Source organism: Castor canadensis, chromosome 14 (genome assembly GCF_047511655.1).
Source record: "Castor canadensis chromosome 14, mCasCan1.hap1v2, whole genome shotgun sequence".
NCBI classification, from domain to species: Eukaryota; Metazoa; Chordata; class Mammalia; order Rodentia; family Castoridae; genus Castor; species Castor canadensis.
The window spans coordinates 106,948,143-106,964,097 of record NC_133399.1 but is presented as its reverse complement, the minus strand read 5'-3'; the positions used below and the strand labels follow the sequence as shown (position 1 = coordinate 106,964,097).

The 15,955-nt window shown below is 40.4% G+C and overlaps 1 protein-coding gene across 6 annotated transcripts in view; it reads left to right on the top strand.

The window, feature by feature from the left end:
- The window catches only part of Ints9 (integrator complex subunit 9), a 100,531-nt gene that overhangs the window by 68,366 nt on the left and 16,210 nt on the right, over positions 1–15,955 (top strand). For all 6 annotated transcript variants that reach the window (XM_074055253.1, XM_074055257.1, XM_020157955.2 and 3 more), the window contains 2 exons: positions 1,881–1,941; positions 10,006–10,177. In XM_074055253.1, coding sequence (XP_073911354.1) covers positions 1,881–1,941; positions 10,006–10,177 — 233 coding nt within the window. The remainder of the gene's footprint in view (positions 1–1,880; positions 1,942–10,005; positions 10,178–15,955) is intronic.

Below are 15,955 nucleotides of genomic sequence, written 5' to 3'. Positions count from 1 at the left end.
TTCCTAATATATGTGTAATAATGTTTACTATAGAAAAATGTTATAAAAAAACCACTGCACCACTGATGCCATTTTCCACAAATAAGTTATTTCAGCTAGCATTCTGACGTCTTTTTTCTTTCTACATGGAGATCATGCTAAATATTTAATTTTTAATCTGGTTTTCTAAAAATTATTATGCTAAAACATTATAAAATCTTTGAGAACATAATTTTTGCATGACTACAATATTATATCATTTGTATGTGTATAATTTAGTTTACTGTTTCCTTATTGAATGAAAGAGCTTTTTTGCTTTTAACAGTAAGTCCTCAATTAATATCATTCTATGTATATACAATGAGGTAAATTACTAAAAGTGGAATTACTAGAACAAAGGGTATTTGTTTATATTTTTAGTGTTCATCATCTGATTCTAAATTGCTTGCAACAATAATTTTTATGTAAATTCTTCCCTTTTTTCCATTTACTTCTTAGAGGTTCTGTACTTCTCTTATATTTGAACTCTTTATGTGTATATCAAAGATAATAACTTTTTATTATAATTCTGTAGGCCTTTTTTTTTTTACCATTTTGACATTTTTTTGAATTTTATCTTTTATTAAATCATTTTGCCTATTTTTTAAGTAACAAGCTTAGCACTTTGGAATAATTTTAGATTTACAAAAAAGTACAAAGATAATTCAGAGTTCCCATGAACTTTTCATTTGGCTTCCCCTAACGTTAGCATGTTACTCACTAAACACCAATCTTTAGTCCAATTGCAGCAGTTTTTCCGTTAATAACCTTTCTCTGTTTCAGAGTCTAAATTTGCATTTAGGCCTTTTTTTCCCTGATAGGCATTTTTTAGTTTTAGTCTCTTTTGCTTTTCCTTCCCAAATCCTAGGGAGTGTCTACCACCATGAGAATCATAGGGCCGGGGCACAAGGAGGGAAGGGTAGCGAGGAGGGCCAGGCTTCGTATTCAGAGGGTCTCCAGGAACTGTCGGTGCCCCTTGAGGTGGACGAGAGTGACGGGTGCTGTCTGTCCCCAGGCCTGGCTGACCCAAGCCTCAAAACTCAGGGGACATGGGGGAGAAAAAAAAAAAATGAAATAGTACGTGTATAAAAACAAAAAACCTTGTCTCAGAAAAAGGCACCTCACTTTCTCCTGAAAGTTGATCACAGTTAAATGCAATATGGTGTCTTGAATTGGATCCTGGAACAAAAAAAGGGCATGAGTGGAAAAACTTGTGAAATCCAAACAAAGTCTGAAGTTTAATAAACTGTAGGACTGATGATGTGTATAGTTCAGTGGTAGAGTGCTCATCTAGTACATATGGGGCTCTGGGTTTGATCCTCAGCACCAAAAAAGAAAGAGAAAAAAAGCAGCTCTGAAATGTGAGTGCCCAGTGTACTTAACCAGGCATAGGGCTACACATCTGTAATCCCAGCACTTAGGAACCTGAGGCAGGAGAATCGAAAGTTTGAAGCCAGCCTGGACTACATAGCAAGTTCCAAGCCAGCATGGGCTACATATTAGGACCCTGCCTCAAAAATAAATTCTAATGTTAATTTCCCAGTTTGATTAATGTATCGTGGCTATGTAACATAACATTGGGGACTGTCTTTCCAACTCTTCAGTAAATCTGAAATTATCTCAAAATATCAAGTTCAAGAAAAAAACATATTGAGGAATTTTAAAGATTTAACAAAATAGGCTCACAAGAGACATATGTCCTAAATACTCTGTAGGTACTGGCTTTTATTCATAGTGAAATTCACTCCCAGGAAAACTTTAAATAAACTTTAGTATTTAATATTTGTTCTGCTGCCACAAGGTGGCAACAAATGCTCAGTTTGCACTTCCTAATATGTTGATCTGCTTTTCTTCTTTAAAAGGCTTTGTCACAACAAACAGAGTAAGGTGTATCTCCCAGAACCGCCTTTTCCTCATGCAGAGGTAAGAAAACAGAATTACTGGGTTCATGTAGGAAAGAAATGTAGGTGACTTGATGTGAGTGTGGTTTCTCAATTCTGATGAAACCAAAGTACTTTAATCACTATTCTTTCGTGTTTCCTCTTATGACCACCTTACGTGACCATGATGGACATTCCTAGCCCACCTCTCTTACATTGACCATGTGAGAGATTTCTATTCTAATATCTGTTGTTAACTTGTTAAGCTAACAGATTTACTTATTGTCAAAATGTTCTTTCCAGTTATGTGAATCACCCATGTAAATTTTTAATGATGAAAATAGCAGTTTAAAAGATGAAAAACAAGTCTCCCTCCCTCCACAGGACTGATGAGTGTGTGTTTATGTGGCCCAATACCTGGTTTTGTTCCTATTGTTTTGTTTTTTCACCAAATCGTGAATCTTGAACATTTTTCTGTGTGCTTCATATTACTGTTATTGCTGCCTCATAGTCCACAGCATATCACAAACATACTATAATGAGTTTAATGATTCTCTACTGTTGTGTTGTAGGAGGGCTCAGACAGAGGCTGAGAGGGCACCAAAGCTTTTGGAAGCAAGTTTCTTAAGCAGGCCAGCAGCGACTCAGCAGACTCATGTCCAAAGGCTGAGCGCGAGAACAAAGGGGGCTTTCCTTATATGCCATGTAGAGCAGGTTACAGAAATGGGGTGGGGGGTGCAGCTTGTCCCGTGCATAGTCACATGTTATTTTATTGGCTGCTCTAACCGCTGGGTCGAGGCGACCCTTCTCTGGTCTCCAGGTAACACTCCCCAACTCCAGTTTTTCCTTTGTTTCACTGTAGCACTGATTAATCTCCAGCCCCCCCCCCACCCCCGCCTTTCTGCCACATTCCCCCTTTTGATGCTTGGACCAACTTCTGGGTCAAAGAGCATCATCTTGATAAGGACCACAGTACTGGGGGATTAGGCAGGATAATACCAGGCATGCTCTTAAGATAAGGAATGTTGTCCCTATTGAGGTCTTGAAACCACTTAGGGTTGAGAACTAGCCCCCGAATAGATCACTGGGGCTCCATCCCTTCCAGGTCTGCACAGGGACATGGGCAAGCTTTTCTATCTTGTCATTAATCTGTAAACAGCAGCTACTCAGATTGAGATTATTCTAGGCTATTGGTAGGGAAGTTAGCCAGCATGTGAGGTTGGGGCTCCCTGTGATTGGGAACCCCTATGAGTCTCCTGAGTAGTGTCATTGTAAAACTTTTGTCCCAAGCAGATCAAGTCCCCTGCTGGGGTGGAGAATTGGCCTTTTGGATGGGAGATACAGTAATTCCCAATAATAGAAGTTTTTGAAGCCAAATGCTCTCCCCGTGGCAGGGGGAGTAGTTTTATTAAAGGACTCTTGTGGGTTTACCTCTTTTGCCTCCCATGTCCAATGGTCTCTCCTATTCATTCCCCCACAAACATCAGCTAGTGAGAGAAACATATTTTTGGTTGTAACTGAGATGGGAAACTCACTTTGTATCTCCTCATAAAAGGAGCAAAGGCCTGGTATGAGGAGCTCTCATGAGTGATCATGATGAGTTGAAAATGCAGCAAAGTACTAGAGTCTGATTTTTTTTTTAAGGATTAGAATGTCAGACTTTTCCCCAACTGCCCAGTCTATTTTGTTGAGATTGAAAAATAGTGAAATATACAGGGTTACGGGCACCAAGAAAGCAGTTGGGGGTTGTTTTGCGGCAGTTCCATGTGAGGTATGGACTTCCCCTTTAAGCCAAGTTGCCCACCTTTCACAACCCCAATAAGGGCAGTAGAGTTGTTCATAGGATGCACAACCGGATGATCCAGTGTCATCTTTTGGGCATAAATGCTTGTCATTTCACCTGTAGGTCCTTTCTCAGGCTAGCCCCCCACAGTTGCCCTAAGGCCCAGTATTTTTAGCTATTGTAAACACAAATTTGTTGGGGTTGGACCTCTAGCCATTGCTCCTAAGGGTGATAGATAGAGTTAAAACAGATATACTGACCATTATGGGAGCACACTGAGTAGGTGGTATGGCTGTGGATGCATGACCCAACAATGGTGCCTGTAAAGGAATAATAAGTATGGAAAACCAGAATTTTGGTAACAGCACTCCCTGCTTGGGTAGTTTGCATACATGAATCACAATCCAAAGCCTGGGGGTTCCCCAGGTAGAGACCTGACCAGGTAGCAAGAAGAAAACACGGAAGACACTCATCCTCAAAGGTAAGATGGGAGACTCCTCAGGCTTCTGCCGTTCATAGACTAGTCAGCTTCCGAAGTGACTAAAGCAGGGCTGACATCTTGTCATCCATTGTCTCCTGTTGTCTCTGGGAAGCAGGGTCCCGTTGGGGAAGGGCGCTAGTGTTTTCAAGGTGATCTTGTATGGTGAGGCTGGTTCAGGGATGCACTCCCATTCAGGGAACTAGCTTCACTCAGCTGTGGTGGATCCAGGGAGGGATCTCTGTTACTTTTAAATGTGGTAGGAGTGGACAAAACAACAACAAAAGGGCCCTTTCAGTGGGGCTTTATCATTGAACATTTCATTCCTTTACCCAGACAGCATCCCCTGGTTTATAAGGGTGCATGGCAGTTGTCAGGCTACCAGGGAGTCTCTCTCTTACCCAGTTACTGATTTTTGAGAGAGTCAACGCAAGGGCCTGTATCTGCTGTCTCAGGGTGAGGTTACCTATTTTCTTAAGGTCTCCTCACAGGCTCTTGACTAACGGGGGTGGATTCCCAAAAAGAATTTCAAAAGGGGAGAGATCCATCTGTTTGCTAGGGCAAGGCTATGGGCAGTAATTGATCCCATAGTAGGTGGGTCTCCTAGCATAGTTTTTTTGATTATAATTTTATGTTTTATTTTCCCTGAACTCTGAGGGTGGTAGGCCATGTGTAGCTTTTATTTTTAATCTCTTAGTCATTAACTCTACCACCTCAGCCAGCAAACATAGGGTATTGTTTCTGGCACATGGAGTGCACCTTTCACATACTATCTTATATATGCTGGAGAGCTTGGGGACATAAAAATGCTGGGCCAACTGGTCTCGAGAGCTGTTTACCCTGATTGAGCTCCTTCATGGAACTGCTTGACAAATGTGGGGGCCAGTGACTCAGGTATGGCAATGAAGCCATCAGTAAACTTCCACCATCTGTCTGGTAGAAAATTTCCTCCTTCAGTCTCCAGCCTGTTCTTGTGAAGTATACTGTGGGTCCCATTTAGAGAAGGGACAGAGGGACAAGGCAGCTGCCAGTGAGGCTGAGGTTTGTCCTCCTGAGAAGGCTGATTGCTTAGCTTTCCTATCAACCTTCTGAGTTCCCTGAGCAGCGGTTGTCTCCCCCTTCTGGTGCCCTCAGCAGTGCATGACTGCTGCTCACTTAGGGGCCCATACAGCTTTTAGTAATTTTAGAATTTTTTGTCCATATTTAACACTTTTTTCCCGAGTTAGAAGTCCCAACTGGCAGTGGTTGTGTTTTTAATGACAGTGTCCAGAGTCGCTACTGCATATCCGGCAAAACGTGTCTTTTCAGACAAAGCTGTTGCCATCCATGAAATACTCAACATCCAGATGACTATTGGGCTGGTCGGTCAAGCCTGGCTGGTGGAAGAATATCTCATCCATAATCTCTAAACAGTCATGCTCCAGTGGGCCTGAATTAACCCGTAATAGGGTGGCTGGGTTTAGAGTCTTAACAACCTCTAGCTGGACATGTGTATTTTTACATAACATGCTTTGATATTTGACCATTCGAGAGTTTGTTAACCAATAATTTTCTTTATATTCCATGAGAGTCAAACAGAGTGAGGAACCAGGACTGTGAGTTTTGGTCTCAAAGTAAGTTTGTCTGCTTCAGCCACCAAGACAGTAGTAGCTGCAGGGCGCACAGGCAGAATGGCTGGCCTGGGGAAACTGCATCAAGTAGCTTTGATAAATAGGCCACCAGGCAATGCGAGGAACCTAGCAGCTGGGTCACAACTCCTACAGCTCCCAGTCTGTTGTGTACACATAGGAAGAAGGGCTTTATCACAAGTGGCAGGCCCAGAGCAGGGGTGTTTGTGAATGCCCTCTTAATTTTTTTTAAAGGCTTTTTTTTCTTTCTCTTCCCATACATGGATTCCTGTACTCCCCACTTTGTGGCTTCATAAAGTAGTTTTGCCAAGAGTAATTGGGGATCCAGATCCAACAGAAACCTGTAGCCCCTAGAAATTCTCCAGTCTGTACAGTGACACCTAAGGGGGTGAGGACTCCTCAGGGTCCCCCATTTATGGGTTTTTCTGGGTTTTTACATTTATCCCTATACTTGGAAGCTGCTGCTGCCCTGGCTACCATAACCTTACATGCTTTCTCTAGGTGGGGCTTTAGCCCTGTGGGCTGACTGAGGACTGCATTCTGCCAGCAGTCAATGTAAGGAACCATCTGGGTGTGTCAGGCTCCCATAAAACCACTTTAAAAACTCTATTGACTATGACCTTATCTAATGAGCCCTCCAAGGGCCACCTATACCAAAAGCAGGCCAGTCTATTACACAGAAGGTCCTAAGCTTGTCAGAAGTCAGTTTGACCCCATAATCTCCATTAAATCCCCTCTTAAAGTTCTAGGGGGGGTTCTTACTCTGACCTCCTCCCATTCCTCCCATTTAGACAGAGACAAAGATGGAAGGAATGAAGACTGTGGAGAGGAGGTAAGGGGTCCTCCTCTCTGGCACACAGGGGAAAACAAATAACACCACTCATTTTGTCCATCTCCAGCCACTCCCCTCCCCTCACAGGGATTTAGGCATCTCTTGCCCATAGAGAGTCTGTATAAGCCCTGGACCAGAGGCCCTGTTAGGGCTTACCCTAGACCATGTGAGTTTGCCACTGAGCCACAGATCAGGACTCCACATTTGCTTCATAAGCAGGCTTCATCTCAGGCTCACACTTTCACACACTGTCACATAGCACGGCGCTTCCATCCCACTCCCTGCACCTGAAAGACATGGTTTCACCCCATAAAAGGTGGTTACTAGGGTGCCTTTTGAGAGTTGATCAGATTCCCCTTCTGCTTCCTGAAACAGGTCTGAATTTGAACCTGGGTTCTTACCAGTTTGATAATCTGGGCTCCCAGGTTGGTTTCCAGATCTTTCCAGATTCCTTTGTGCAACTAGAACTCACTTCATCTCGCTGGGAGAAAGGTTCCCTCACCCAGATCAACACAGTCCCATGGTCCTGGCAGGGTAGCCTTTCTGGTGAGCCTGGGATGTTGAGCCGGTGATGAGGTGCAAACACCACCCTCCAAATCCTGGACAAGCCCCTAGAAATGCAGGGAGAGTTCAGACAGAGACTGAGAGGGCACCAAAGCTTTCAGGAAGCAAGTTTATTAAGCAAGCCAGCAGCAACTCAGCAGATTTGTGTCCAAAGGCTGAGCCCCAAGACCAAAGAGGTCTTTCCTTATATATCATTTAGAGCAGGTTACAGAAATGGGGGGAGAGGTGCAGTTTGTCCCATACATAATCACATGTCACTTTATTGGCTGCTCTAACCTCTGGGTCCAGGTGACCCTTCTCTAGTGTCCAGGTAACATTCCCCAACTCCAGTTTTTCCTTTGTTTTACTATAGCACTCATTAATCTCTCTTCCCCCTCCCTGCCTTCCTGCTACAGTGACAGTAGAGTTACCCCTTATTTTTTGTTAAATTTTTTATAAAAAGGATGTTTACATTGGAATAAGCACTTCAGAAAATTGTTGGCAGTATCTGCTAGAGCAGTACAACATATGTTATCCTTCAGCAAATTTATTCCCAAAGTATGTAGTGAGCAGAAATATACAGGCATATTACCAAAAGTCTTCATAGAATTACAGTAACAGTACTGATAAATCCCAGGTGGCCCTCAACAGTGGACTGGATTATGTGGGTGACTTACACAGTGGAATACCGTACATTAATGAGAATGAATGGATTCCAACTACTTGCAACAATGTAAATAAACTTCAAAAAAGTAATGTGGGTAAAAGAAGCCAGAGTACCTATGCTAGGGTTTTATCTACATAAAAGATAAATGATGAATAATCTATTGTATTAGAAGCCAGGATAGTGGTTGTCCTAGAGGTGGGGGTGGGATGTTAGGACCTGAAGGATATAGGGTTTTCCAAGGAGCTGGTTCTTTCCTGATGTCCAGATGGCTTCATGCATGTGTTCAGTTTGTTCAAAAAAATGAAATGGGTTTGCAGTAGAGTGCCTGCCTAAGCAAGCATGTGTCCCTGAATTCAAACCCCAATACCAGGAAAGAAAAAAATCATCAAGGTTGGGAGTTAAAGATAAGAAAAACTGAGGGCTATAATTAATCCTGTGGTGTTAGACTGAATTGGTGGTGTATGTATTTTTAGTATGTACAGATAGAAAGAAATACTCTTATGTATATATTTTAAGGGATTTTGTTGTGTTATTGGATATCAGAAAGCTACAGAGAAAGAGTTAAACTAAATAAGACCATAACAACCTGCTTAAAAGCTTCAAATACATTAATATTGCCAAATGGATTTGACTTTCCCCTTTGTTCACATTGTTGCTAAAAACTTTTTATCTTTGGCTAATTGTAATGATTTTCATGTGTACAGACAGGCCCTAACTTACAGTGGTTCAGCTTACAATTTTTTTTTTTACTTTGTGATAATGGTATGAACACCGTATGTATTAGGTAGAAACCATACTGGAAATTTGGCTCTTTTCCTGGGCTGGTGATATAAAGTACATCCTCTGGGCAGCAGCAACATGCCATAGCTCCGTCAGCCCTAAGATCACGAAGGGAAACAACCTGCACTGTAGTGCGTTGTGCTTCTAAACTGTGATGATTAGTAGGTTAGGTGTATTAAATGCCTTCTTCACTTGATATTTTCAGTTTATGATGTGGAGTTTATTGGGATATAATCCTGTCATAAATTGAGGGGCATCTGTATTTTTTGATTAATAAATTTTATTGTTTAGAGCAGTTTTAGCTTCACCACAAAACTGATCAGAAAGTACAGTTCCCATGTATTCCCTGCACAGCCCACATGCAGTCTCTCCCACTGTCAGCACCCTGTACCAGAGTGGCATATTGTTAAATTGATGAGCCTACAAGCTACATTTATCACCCAGAGTCCATTAGAATTCATTCTTGGTGTTTAGTCTCTGGGTTTGGGCAAATACATAATAACATGCATGTACAATTATAGTATCATGCAGAACAATTTCACTGCCTTAAAAATTCTCTGTGCTCCATCTCCTTCATCCCTTTCTCCCCATTAACCCCTGGCAACCACTGATCTTTTTATTATCTCTGTAGTTTCCAGAAAGTCATATAGCTGGAATAATACAGTTTCTAGCCTTTTCAGATTGGCTTCTTTCACTTAATAAGAAGTTCTTCTACATCTTTTCATGACTTGAAAGCACATTTCTCTTGTCTGGATGTACCACCATATGTCCATCACCTGCTGAAGGATATCTTGGTTGCTTCCAAGTTTTGGCAATTATGAATAAAGCTGCTATTAACATCCATGGGCAGTTTTTTTTGTGTGTGAACAGTAACTTTTCAGTTCCTTTTGTGTAAATACCAGGAGCACAATTGCTGGATCCTATAGTAAGTATGTTTTGGTGAAAAATATCTCCCACACTTGCTGTACCATTTTGCCTTCCCACCAGCAATGATTGAGCGTTCCTGTTGCTCCATGTCCTTGTCAGCATTTGGTGTTGTCAGTGTTCTAGATTCTGACCTTTGTAACAGGCAGGTGGTAGTATCTCCCTGTTATTTTAATTTGCATATCATTAACGATCATCTTTTCACATACTTATTTGCTCTCATATCTTGTATGATGAGTTGTCCAGGCCTTTTGCCCATTTTTAATTAGGTTCATTTCTTACAGAGTTTTAGGAGTTTGTACATTGTCGGTAATACTTGTCTGTCAGAACTGTCTTTTGCATTCTCTACCAGTGTGAAATCTGGCTTCTTCGTCTGTATTTTTAAGTCATTTTTGCACATTCTCCCATTCCTTGGTTCTTTCTTTAACCCAAGCAGACTAACAGCTCTTGTATGTTTTTTTACGTGTTCTAGCTCATTCAGACCAATAAGCTGAAGCATTACCCCAGCATCCATGGAGACTTCAGCAACGACTTCAGACAGCCATGTGTGGTGTTCACTGGGCACCCTTCTCTCCGGTTTGGGGATGTGGTTCACTTCATGGAGCTCTGGGGAAAATCTAGTCTCAACACTGTTATATTTACAGGTAAATTTTAAGAATAAATAACCTATGCTTTCCACTGGGGGCTATTTGCAAATGTACCTACCAGGTAGCAAGCCAGGGAAGGATCTGACAGTGAGGCATAAATATGAACGTTATTCTGTTGTATGTACCACAAGTACCAAGAGTGGTAGCACCAGCCTATAATCCCAGCACTCGGGAGAGGATCACAAGTTTGAGGCCAATCTGAGCTACATAGTGAGACCCAGTCTCAAAAAAATAGCCACAAGCAAAGGAATAAGAGTAAAGCAACATGTAGTGTTGGGTAATTGTGCACCAATATAACTCTTATTGTCTACTCTCTTAGGTTTTTTCCTAAGACAGAATTCTGCTGACTGACTTCTATAGGATTTTATAAGGTATCAAGAGCTGTAGTAATTCCATTCACCAGTCTTGTTTTACTATTTGGGAATTATTTACTTACCTGGATCTTTCTCTCAGGGAAAACAAAGCCTTAAGTAAGATCAAGTAGAGGATTGACTTAGATAATCACAGTATTTGACCAATTTAAAGTCTTCAAGCTGTCTTGGGTTTTGAAAATCTTGCCAGCTACAAAGTAAGAAACTTTGTCCTGAAATCTGGCACAACCTATTTTAGCCTCAGCCAAGCCCCCGTCAAGCCTTTCTTTCTGTACTGTGAATGGGACTGCTAGTAAGCACTGCTTGGATTGCCCCAGCATTAAAGAAAACTATAGGAGGGCTGTCAGTACAGTGCCTGGCACACAGCACTGGTTGAGGAAATATCTATTACCTTCCTCGTTCTTTCCTTCCTCCTGCCTTTTTTTTTTTTTTTTTTTTTTTGGCTTTTTGAGATAGTCTTGCTATGTAGCTCAGTAATCCTGCTTCGGCCTTCCAAGTGTTAGGATTATAGGCCAGCACCACCATACCCAGCTTTTATGGATTTCTAATTAATTTTTTTCTTTTATTATTCATATGTGCATACAAGGCTTGGGTCATTTCTCCCCCCTGCCCCCACCCCCTCCCTTACCACCCACTCCGCCCCCTCCCTCTCCCCCCACCCAATACCCAGCAGAAACTATTTTGCCCTTATTTCTAATTTTGTTGAAGAGAGAGTATAAGCAATAATAGGAAGGAACAAGGGTTTTTGCTGGTTGAGATAAGGACAGCTATACAGGGCATTGACTCACATTGATTTCCTGTGCGTGTGTGTTACCTTCTAGGTTAATTCTTTTTGATCTCACCTTTTCTCTAGTTCCTGGTCCCCTTTTCCTATTGGCCTCAGTTGCTTTTAAGGTATCTGTTTTAGTTTCTCTGCGTTAAGGCAACAAATGCTAGTAATTTTTTAGGTGTCTTACCTATCCTCACCCCTTCCTTGTGTGCTCTCGCTTTTATCATGTGCTGATAGTCCAATCCCCTTCTTGTGTTTGCCCTTGATCTGATGTCCTCATATGAGGGAGAACATACGATTTTTCATCTTTTGGGCCAGGCTAATCTCACTCAGAATGATGTTCTCCAATTCCATCCATTTACCAGCAAATGATACCATTTCGTTCTTCTTTGTGGCTGCATAAAATTCCATTGTGTATAGATACCACATTTTCTTAATCCATTCGTCAGTGCTGGGGCATCTTGGCTGTTTCCATAACTTGGCTATTGTGAATAGTGCCACAATAAACGTGGGTGTGCAGGTGCCTCTGGAGTAACCTGTGTCACAGTCTTTTGGGTATATCCCCAAGAGTGGTATTGCTGGAACAAATGGTAAATCAATGTCTAGCTTTTTAAGTAGTCTCCAAATTTTTTTTCCAGAGTAGTTGTACTAGTTTACATTTCCACCAACAGTGTAAGAGGGTTCCTTTTTCCCCGCACCCTCGCCAACACCTGTTGTTGGTGGTGTTGCTGATGATGGCTATTCTAACAGGAGTGAGGTGGAATCTTAGCGTGGTTTTAATTTGCATTTCCTTTATTGCTAGAGATGGTGAGCATTTTTTCATGTGTGTTTTGGCCATTTGAATTTCTTCTTTTGAGAAAGTTCTGTTTAGTTCACTTGCCCATTTCTTTATTGGTTCATTAGTTTTGGGAGAATTTAGTTTTTTAAGTTCCCTATATATTCTGGTTATCAGTCCTTTGTCTGAGGTATAGTTGGCAAATATTTTCTCCCACTCTGTGGGTGTTCTCTTCAGTTTAGAGACCATTTCTTTTGATGAACAGAAGCTTTTTAGCTTTATGAGGTCCCATTTATCTATGCTATCTCTTAGTTTCTGTGCTGCTGGGGTTTCATTGAGAAAGTTCTTACCTATACCTACTAACTCCAGAGTATTTCCTACTCTTTCCTGTATCAACTTTAGAGTTTGAGGTCTGATATTAAGATCCTTGATCCATTTTGAGTTAATATTGGTATAGGGTGATATACATGGATCTAGTTTCAGTTTTTTGCAGACTGCTAACCAGTTTTCCCAGCAGTTTTTGTTGAAGAGGCTGCTATTTCTCCATCGTATATTTTTAGCTCCTTTGTCAAAGATAAGTTGCTTATAGTTGTGTGGCTTCATATCTGGGTCCTCTATTCTGTTCCACTGGTCTTCATGTCTGTTTTTGTGCCAGTACCATGCTGTTTTTATTGTTATTGCTTTGTAATATAGTTTGAAGTCAGGTATTGTGATACCTCCTGCATTGTTCTTTTGACTGAGTATTGCCTTGGCTATTCGTGGCCTCTTGTGTTTCCATATAAATTTAACAGTAGATTTTTCAATGTCTTTAATGAATGTCATTGGAATTTTGATGGGAATTGCATTAAACACGTAGTTTACTTTTGGGAGAATTGACATTTTTACTATGTTGATTCTACCAATCCATGAGCATGGGAGATCTCTCCACTTTCTATAGTCTTCCTCAATCTCTTTCTTCAGAAGTGTATAGTTTTCCTTGTAGAGGTCTTTCACATCTTTTGTTAGGTTTACACCTAGGTATTTGATTTTTTTTGAGGCTATTGTAAATGGAATTGTTTTCATATATTCTTTTTCAGTTTGCTCATTGCTAGTGTATAGAAATGCTAATGATTTTTCTATGTTGATTTTATATCCTGCTACCTTGCTGTAGCTATTGATGATGTCTAGAAGCTTCTGAGTAGAGTTTTTTGGGTCTTTAAGGTATAGGATCATGTCGTCTGCAAATAGGGATATTTTGACAGTTTCTTTACCTATTTGTATTCCTTTCATTCCTTCTTCTTGCCTAATTGCTCTGGCTAGGAATTCCAGTACTATGTTGAATAGGAGTGGAGATAGTGGGCATCCTTGTCTGGTTCCTGATTTTAGAGGGAATGGTTTCAGTTTTTCTCTGTTACGTATAATGCTGGCTGTAGGTTTGTCATATATGGCTTTTATAATGTTGAGGTACTTCCCTTCTATTCCTAGTTTTCTTAGAGCTTTTATCATGAAGTGGTGTTGGATCTTATCAAAGGCTTTTTCTGCATCTATTGAGATGATCATGTGGTTTTTGTCTTGCTTCTGTTAATGTGGTTTATTACATTTATTGATTTTCGTATGTTGAACCACCCCTGCATCCCTGGGATGAAGCCTACTTGGTCGTGGTGAATAATATTTTGATGTGTTGTTGATTCGGTTTGCCATTATTTTGTTGAGGATTTTTGCGTCAGTGTTCATTAAGGAGATTGGCCTATAGTTCTTCTTTTTGGAGGTGTCTTTGCCTGGTTTTAATACTGGCTTCATAAAATGTGTTTGGCAGTTTTCCTTCCCTTTCTATTTCATGGAACAGTTTAAGGAGGGTTGGTATCAGTTCTTCTTTAAAGGTCTGATAGAATCAGCAGAGAATCCATCAGGTCCTGGACTTTTCTTTTTGGGGAGACTCTTGATTGCTGCTTCAGTTTCATTTTGTGTTATAGGTCTATTCAGGTGATTATTATCTTCTTGGTTCAGTTTTGAATGATCATATGTATCTAGAAATCTGTCCACTTCTTTAAGATTTTCAAATTTATTTGAATATAGGTTCTCAAAGTAGTTCTGATGATTTCCTGGACTTCCATGGTGTTTGTTATTATCTCCCCTTTTGCATTCCTGATTCTACTAATTTGGGTTTTTCTCTCCTCATTTTAGTCAGGTTTGCCAGAGGTCTATCGATCTTGTTTATTTTTTCAAAGAACCAACTTTTTCATTAATTCTTTGTATGGTTTCTATTGATAATAATGGGGTGTTAAAGTCTCCCACAACCACTGTGTTGGCGTTTATATATGCTTTTAGGTCGTTCAGGGTATGTTTGATGAAATTGGGTGCGTTGACATTGGGTGCATACAGATTGATGATTATTATTTCCTTTTGGTCTATTTCCCCTTTTATTAGTATGGAATGTCCTTCTTTATCTTGTTTGATCAATGTAGGTTTGAAGTCTACTTTGTCAGAGATCAGTATTGCTACTCCTGCCTGTTTTCAGGGGCCATTGGCTTGGTAAATCTTCTTAGCCTTTCATCCTGAGCATATGCTTATTTCCGTCGGTGAGATGGGTCTCCTGTAAGCAACAAATTGTTGGATCTTATTTTTAATCCATTTTGTCAAACGGTGCCTTTTGATGGGTGAATTAAGTCTGTTAACATTAAGTGTTAGTACTGATAGGTATGTGGTGATTCCTGTCATTTAGTTGTCTTAGTTGTTTGAAGGTTTGATTGTGTGCACCTAAGTTGATGTTACTCTCTACTGTCTTGCTTTTTCTTTTCCTGTGGTTTGGTGCTGCCTGTCTTTTCATGGTTAAGTTGGGTTTCACTTTCTGTGTGCAGGATCCCTTGCAGAATCTTTTGTAATGGTGGCTTTGTGGTCACATATTGTTTTAGTTTCTGCTTATCATGGAAGACTTTTATTGCTCCATCTATTCTGAATGATAGTTTTGCTGGGTAGAGTATCTTGGGGTTGAAGTTATTTTCATTCAGTGCCCGGAAGATCTCACCCCAAGCTCTTCTTGTTTTTAATGTTTCTGTTGAGAAGTCTGCTGTGATTTTGATGGGTTTACCTTTGTATGTTACTTGTTTTTTCTCTCTTACAGCCTTCAATATTCTTTCCTTAGTTTCTGAACTTTTTGTTTTAATGATGATATGTCATGGAGTAGTTCTATTTTGATCTGGTCTGTTTGGTGTCCTGGAGGCCTCTTGCATCTGTATGGGAATATCTTTCTCTAGATTTAGGAAATTTTCTGTTATTATTTTGTTGAATATATTACGCATTCCCTTCGCTTGCACCTCTTCTCCTTCTTTGATGCCCATGATTCTCAGGTTTGGTCTTTTGATGGAGTCGGTGAGTTCTTGCATTTTCTTTTCACAGGTCTTGAGTTGTTTAATTAATAGTTCTTTAGTTTTTCCTTTAATTACCATTTCATATTCAAGTTCTGAGATTCTGTCTTCTGTTTGTTCTATTCTGCTGGATTGGCCCTCCGTTTTGTTTTGCAGTTCTGTTTCGTTCTTTTTCTGAGGTTTTCCATATCCTGGCTGTTTCCTCTTTAATGTTGTCTATTTTTGTCCTGAGTTCATTTATCTGTTTATTCATCGTTTTCTCTCTTTCACTTTGGTGTTTATACAGTGCTTCTATGGTTTCCTTTATTTCTTCTTTTGCTTTTTCAAATTCTCTATTTTTGTTGTCTTGGAATTTCTTGAGTGTCTCCTGTACATTTTGGTTGACCCTATCCAGTATCATCTCTATAAAATTCTCATTGATTACTTGTAGTATTTCTTCTTTTAAATTATTCTTGTGGGCTTCATTGGGTCCTTTGGCATAGTTTATCTTCATTTTGTTGGAGTCTGGATCTGAGT